We start from the raw sequence: 7,274 nt of genomic DNA on the forward strand, positions 1-7,274 counted from the left end.
TTAGCCATTTCTGGTAGCCGGTTTTCCTTTGATTTCCGTAACAAGGAACAAAGCAACAACAATGGCGACCGTGGAACAGTGTCTGCGAGAACAAATTGATCTTGATGACCAGATGATACGTTTAATTATGCTGCAAAATCAATCGAGAAGGCGGCGGCGTAGATGAGATGTAGAACCAAGGGGCACGCTGAGTAAGTCATCACGACATGTGACTAAAACGGACCAATCATGAGAGATGGCCTCCACGGCGTACGACGCGCAACAACAATTTTTGACGTGTGCGCGTCAAGCTACGGAGATGGGTCGCGCAGGGCAATTCGTCGGTCACGTGATAAAACGCGGGCGTTGTCGGCCGCGCAACCACGGGAGTATTAAGAGGCCTTGAGACATACAGACCCTTTCCAAAAATTTTTTTATATAAATTTATATTTATAACTCGCCGGATCTAAACCCCACTGAGAATCGATGGGGTATTATCAAGAGGAAAATGAGGGGCACCAGGCCCACAAACAAAGAAGAACTGACAGAAAGCATCAAAGAAATCTGGGCTTCCATAACTCCCAGGCAATGCCACAGGCCGATTGCCTCAATTCCACGGCACAGCCAGGCAGTTATTTAAGCAAAGGGATTCCCAACCAAGTATTAAAGAGTAACATATCGTTTTGAAAGTACCATATTTTGATTGATTTAATGTGACCCTAATTTCTCTTTTTTCCCAACAAAAACTGAGAAGTAAATGGTGATTTCTTCACTGTAATCTAATTTTTTGAATTCCTGATTTTGTGGGTTTTATAAGCTGGAAGCCCAAATTATGGAAAAATAAAACAAATACAGACTTGAAACAGTTTAAATTGTGGGCCCTGAATCTATAATCTATGAAAGTTTACCTTTTTGACTGGAATTACGGAAATAAACAAACTTTTCCATGATATTCAAATTTTTGGGAATGGGTCTATATAGCCAGTGAACCACCATCTGATCTATAAGTGGGTACATCTTAAGTCATGCACTTCAGGTGGGGAAAAAATGGCTCATTTTCTCGTGTGTATTCTTACCTGCTCTTTAAACAAGCAAAAATATATTTTATCCAAACTTATAAGATACTTGGATGTTTTTTAATATTGTTATTTAATTGCCGCAATCCTAAAAAACAGCATGCAAGCAAGACATTTGGCTGCAACTGCATCAGCCATTACAAGGTTGATGGAATTAATACATGAATAAAAAAATAGTAAAGCCATAATTTATTAACTATTACGATTTTAGAGTAATGATTATGTTATGCAATTGAAATGTCTGCAGAATTATTTTCACCCGATTACATAATATACTGTAAGAACTGCCCCGCGGTAATGTTCTTCACATGATTTTAAAATATGGAAATTCAGACGATTGTTCTGGAAGTGAATTCATATAGGTTGGCATCTCTGCAGTAATAGCCATTAATGCAATTTTACAAATAACTGGCATAGTAATTTCTTTCAGTGTTTTGGTTAAGAATTTTCATTTCAGCGCACCACTACAAAAAAAAACTCAACTTCTCCGGAACCCATGATGCGATTTTCAAAATTTGTGCTGCGTTGTACTCAGGTTGAAGTGGCTGTTCCAACACGGCTAAGCATTTTGACAGATTTTTGGCAAATCTTGCCACAGTTTGCTAATGACATCTTAACTGTACTGTTGAAAATACCGAGTAGGAGCTTTTCTATGGTTCTCTTCCATAATGTCACTATAGCTTTGTTTCTATGCCGAACTGATTCACAGTTGCTTTCTGACGGCAACAGTGATCACATTCTTCTTAAAAGCATTAAGAGTAACTTGCCCTTTTCCTCAACATCTTTGAAACTTGGGAGATGTGCGCTGTGACGCGCCGGTACAATTTTTTTTTTTATCTGCCGTCTCGTAAAGACGATAAATCTGATCACCTCAAGCAGACAAAGCAATAGATATGATATGGGTTGCGTTCGGAAATTCAGAGTGCGACTTCTACACTCCGGACCATTTCGACTTCTACACTCCGGACCATATATCGATATGGCGGCACCCACAAGGCCGTCATGTTTTTCGGTGAGCAGCAAAAATGTATCATCATATTCCCTTGTAACATAATACAGTGGGTTCGGAAAGTTTTCAGACCCCCTTACATTTTTTTATATATTGCAGCCATTTGCTAAAATTATTGAAGTTAATTTTTTCCCACATTAATGTAGCCACAGCACCCCCATATTGACAGAAAAAAAATGAATTGTTGAAATTTTTGCTGATGAATAAAGAAAAACTGAAATATCACACAGCCATAGGTATGCAGACCCTTTGCTGTGACACTCATATTTCACTCGGGTGCGGTCCATTTCTTCTGATCGTCCTTAAAATGGTTCTACACCTTCATTGGAGTCCCACTGTGTTTGATTATACTGATTGGACTTGATTAGGAAAGCCACACACCTGTCTACATAAGACCTTACAGCTCTCACAGTGCATGTCAGAGCAAATGAGAATCATGAGGTCAAAGCAACTGCCTGAAGAGCTCAGAGACGGCAAGGCACAGATTTGGCCAAGGTTGCAAAAAAGATTCTGCTGCACTTAAGGATCCTTAGAGCACAGTGGCCTCCATAATCCTAAAATGGGAGACGTTTGGGACGATCAGAACCCTTCCTAGAGCTGGCCGTCCAGCCCAAACTGAGCAATCGGGGGAGAATAGCCTTGGTGTGAGTGGTAAAGAAGAACCTAAAGATCACTGTGGCTGAGTTCCAGTCGGGAGATGGGAGAACGTTCTAGAAAGTCAACCATCATTGCAGCCCTCCACCAGTCGGGGCTTTATGGCAGAGTGGCCCGACGGAAGCCTCTCCTCAGTGCAAGACACGTGACACATGAAAGCCCGCATTGAGTTTGCTAAAAAACACCTGAAGGACTCCAAGATGGTGAGCAATAGGATTCTCTGGTCTGATGAGACCAAGATACAAATTGTTGGCCTTACTTCCAAGTGGTGTGTGTGGAGAAAACCAGGCACTGCTCATCACCTGTCCAATAAAGTCCCAACAGTGAAGCATGGTGGTGGCAGCATTATGCTATGGGGGTGTTTTGCAGCTGCAGGGACAGGGAGGCTGGTTGCAATCGAAGAAAAGATGAATGTGGCCAAGTACAGGGATATCCTGGATGAAAACCTTCCCCAGAGTGCTCAGAACCTCAGACTGGGCCGAAGGTTAACCTTCAAAAAACACAATGACCCAAAGCACATCGCTAAAATACCAAAGGAGTGGCTTCACAACAACTCCGTGACTGTTTTTGAATGGCCCAGCCAGAGCTCTGACTTAAACCCAATTGAGCATCTCTGGAAAGACCTGAAAATGGCTACCCACTAACGTTCGCCATCCAACCTGACAGAACTGGAGAGGATCTGCAAGGAGGAATGGCAGACGATCCCCAAATCCTGGTGTGAAAAACATGTTGCATCATTACCCAAAAGACACATGGCTGTATTAGCTCAAAAGGGTGCTTCTACTAAATACTCAGCAAATGGTCTGAATACTTACGGCTTAATTTCAACAGTTACATTTTCTTTCTGTCAATATGGGGTGCTGTGTGTATATTAATGAGGAAAAAAATAAATAACAACAATACATATTAACAAATGTCTGCAATATAACAAAGAGTGAAAAAATTAAGAGGGTCTGAAAACTTTCCGTACCCACTGTATATTATATTGGAATGAAAGTACTGCAATGGTGAGTTGACATAATTCCCTTACAAAACTTGGCCAATTAACGCGTTTTAGTTTTTGATGTCCTGTTTAACTTCAATGTCAAATTTTTAACATTAGACATTACATTCCATATTACAATGAAAGTACACATTTTTTCTTATAACCCCTAGGTACCAGTATACTGTAGGTTTATACAATATTAAAAAAAAAGAAAAGTCAAATTTTATTTCAACGTGTAGCAGGTTATGACTCAAAAGTATTTTTGGTGTACCAAAGAAACAAACCAAACGAGAGCTAAGTTATTTATACACAGAAGGTTAAATTATATAAAAATATTGCAGAACAACAGTTAGATCAATATTTCCATTTCCATTATTTCCTATATAGAAAGCTGTTCCCAACAAGATATTTTCAATAAATCGTTCATAATTTCCCCCCCTTACCTTCAACTGAAGGTGCGGGTAACAGGAGGCCATTAGCCATGTCCATCAGCGGCTGAATGATGTCCAAGTCAAACACACCGTTCTTCTGCCACAGGTTCAACACGCGGACAATTTTGCTCTGATACGAAAAAGCAGTAAAAGGTTTAACTTTCCACATTTTGTCATATTTTATTGTGACAAAAGCACAGCGAGGAGTACCTTATCATCCTCTGGGCATTGGTAAAGATTCTGGAAGGTGTCTGTAAAGTTCTTCACAAAGCGCGGCCCGAAGACGTCCTTGTCCACGCCAAACTGATGACGCGACTGGCGAACAATGGAGTCCACCACGTACAAGCCGGGCACCTTTAGCTCGGGTTTGCACTGATGGAACCCAAAAAAAAAAAAAAAAAAAAAAAGGAAATCAGACAAACAATCAATCAAGTCCTTGACACCTTCTGTACACTTATACTCTCGCACAGAATGGCTACGTACCCTCTTGATGAACTTTTCAACAATCTGGACGACGTGCTTGTAGAGCTAGTTAAAAAAAAAAAGAATCACTGACAATTTAATAATTAAATGTCCACAACACACTTAATGTTTGGCAAAATTGCATTTTTTTTTTCTGTATACCTTGATGGCTTTGATGGCTGACTTGGTGACAGACATCATCTTAGCTCGAGATATCGGCGGCTTCATGTCAATCATGGAGAACAACTGAAGGGTTGCACACAAAACCAACACATCAGTTCTTTGTATAAGTAATTAACTCCAGCCAAATCACAGCAGCAAATGTCAATTTTTTTTCTTCTGTACTGTTTGCACCCAATAGACTCAATTGATTTTATTCTCTCAATTTACATGTAAACAATGCAAATCTTATTTAGATCTTATATTATAAACACACAATTACACCAGGATAGCAATACAAAGGAATAAACAAACAGGAATAATTACTAATAGGGATGAATAAATTTCTATATAAGAAACCACGAGCACTTCCAAAACATGAATATTGACTTATAATTAGATTTAAAAAGGTGACAAAACAGAATTTGACGTTTACCTAGTATATTAATAGGATTTCACGTCGCGTGAACGCCTCAATGTGACGTTTAAAAGCTTTTTAACGTAAAACAGAACCAACCGCGTAATACTTAATGGCGCTGTTCACTTGAGTCGTTTTAAGACATCGACAAACGCTAATTGTACAGATGGGTAAAGAGGTCGTGTTGTTTGAATCGGTTTCACTCCAATTTGCTACGTTCATGCCATCGTAAAAAAATAAAAATAAAAATACAATGTGGCCTCTGTGAGGTAACCTAGCGACCTCCATTATCAGTTAGCCTAGCACAGAAACCGAAAGGCCTTGCTTTTACGGCCTGGCAAACAGAAGCGCTAACAATTGCAATCAATTGATATCGACGACTTAAAGCAATGTACAGCACATTAAAAGAGGCATCTCATTAGAAAGCGAGAACATTTAACAAATATGACTGCACACAGGCACTTTTAGCAGTAACCTTTAGCTACTGTTGCCCTTTGGACCAGCCCGGATCAGAACACGAGCAAACTTTACCTCCGTGTTGAACGCGTTCACAGCTTCCATTCTTCTTCAGCTGACTGACACAAACCCAGCTGAAAATTTGTCTTTTTAAATTCTAGTTACTCGTCACCATGTATGTCGACGCCGATAACAATAATGTAACCAAGAGAAAGGAAAAACCAGAGTCAGGTTCTTCGAGGATTACATATTTTAGCTTAGCTGTTTCACCGCGTACCGCCCCGCGATAGGTGCTGACAAGCCTGTGACGTCACGTTCGCGGCTGACGTCTTCCTTGAGGTCCTTTGGTTGTTGGCAACGAGGCATTGTTGGGCGACTATCGCCATCATAAGGCTGGAGTGTAAACTGCAGCAGATTGACGCGACAAAACTCGTTTATTTGTTTCGAGCACGTTAAAAAACTGACTTATTAAGTTAAAATTATTTGCAAGAAAAAGTATTGAAATGGATTTTAATGCTGTTTCAGTTAACGATGTGATAAATGTTGCCCATTCAACATCCATTGCAGTCTGGTCATCCTTGAAGGGGGATCCCACCTTCTGTGGTCCCCCTCAATGTTTTTTTTTCCCTCCCCAAATGGTGGTTGGAGTTTTCCCTTGCCCGGTTGGGGGCTTTAGATCAGTGGATCTTATTTAGATCTTTTCTTTTTCTCTTTTGTGATAAAGGGCGATACAAAAAAAAAAAAAAAAAAAGAAAAAATATGACTCGAACTAAGGGCTATATAAATAAACTTGACTTGACAGGAAGGGGAAAATGAGGGAATGAATAAAGGAATCCAGAAAGCAGATTTCATTGAACGATGGCAGTAAAGATGCAAGAATAAAAAGCAACTGAGGGAAGGAAGGAGAGCAGGAAAAAAAGGAAGGAATGAGGTTACAACTTGTACAACCACAATTCCAAGTTGGGACATTGTGTTAATCATAAATAAAAACAGAATACAACGATTTGCATATCATGTTCAACCTTTAGATTAATCGAATACACTACAAAGACAAGATATTTAATGTTCAAACTGACAAACTTTATTGTTTTTAGCAAATAATCATTAACTTGGAATTTTATGGCTGCACCACGTTCCAAAACAGTTGGGACAGGTGGCAAAAAAGACTGAGAAAGTTGAGGCTGCTCATTAAACACCTGTTTGGAACATCCCACAGGTGAACAGGCTCATTGGGAACAGGTGCGTGCCATGATTGGGTATAAAAGGAGCTTCCCTGAATTGTTCAGTCATTTATTTGCTAAAAACAATAAAGTCCATAAAATTCTAAGTTAATGATTATTTGCTAAAAACAAAGTTTATCAGTTTGAACATTAAATGTCTTGTCTTTGTGGTGTATTCAATTAAATATAGGTTGAACATGATTTGCAAATCATTATATTCTGTTTTTATTTACGTTTAACACAACGCCCCAACTTCATTGGAATTGGGGTTGTAATATGAGTTTTTAAAAATTATGCCTACTTTTGGCCCATCGTGTATGATAACTGACAATAAAATCTAAATACAAACAAAATAAGTTCAAGGTTTTACAAAATACAAAGGCAAAAAAATATATACACATGGTGACAGGACCCCACCTATTTTG

At 39.3% G+C, this 7,274-nt stretch overlaps 1 protein-coding gene across 3 annotated transcripts in view; it reads right to left on the reverse strand.

Annotated features, from left to right (window-relative positions):
* The window catches only part of scaf4b (SR-related CTD-associated factor 4b), a 31,719-nt gene extending 25,768 nt beyond the window's left edge, over window positions 1–5,951 (reverse strand). For all 3 annotated transcript variants that reach the window (XM_061681736.1, XM_061681735.1, XM_061681737.1), the window contains exons 1-5: window positions 5,705–5,951; window positions 4,759–4,842; window positions 4,618–4,662; window positions 4,345–4,506; window positions 4,147–4,264 (exon numbers count right to left, since the gene is read on the reverse strand). In XM_061681736.1, coding sequence (XP_061537720.1) covers window positions 4,147–4,264; window positions 4,345–4,506; window positions 4,618–4,662; window positions 4,759–4,842; window positions 5,705–5,734 — 439 coding nt within the window. In that variant the 5' untranslated portion in view covers window positions 5,735–5,951. The remainder of the gene's footprint in view (window positions 1–4,146; window positions 4,265–4,344; window positions 4,507–4,617; window positions 4,663–4,758; window positions 4,843–5,704) is intronic.
* Window positions 5,952–7,274: the final 1,323 nt, after the last annotated feature.

Source organism: Phycodurus eques, chromosome 7 (assembly GCF_024500275.1).
Source record: "Phycodurus eques isolate BA_2022a chromosome 7, UOR_Pequ_1.1, whole genome shotgun sequence".
NCBI classification, from domain to species: Eukaryota; Metazoa; Chordata; class Actinopteri; order Syngnathiformes; family Syngnathidae; genus Phycodurus; species Phycodurus eques.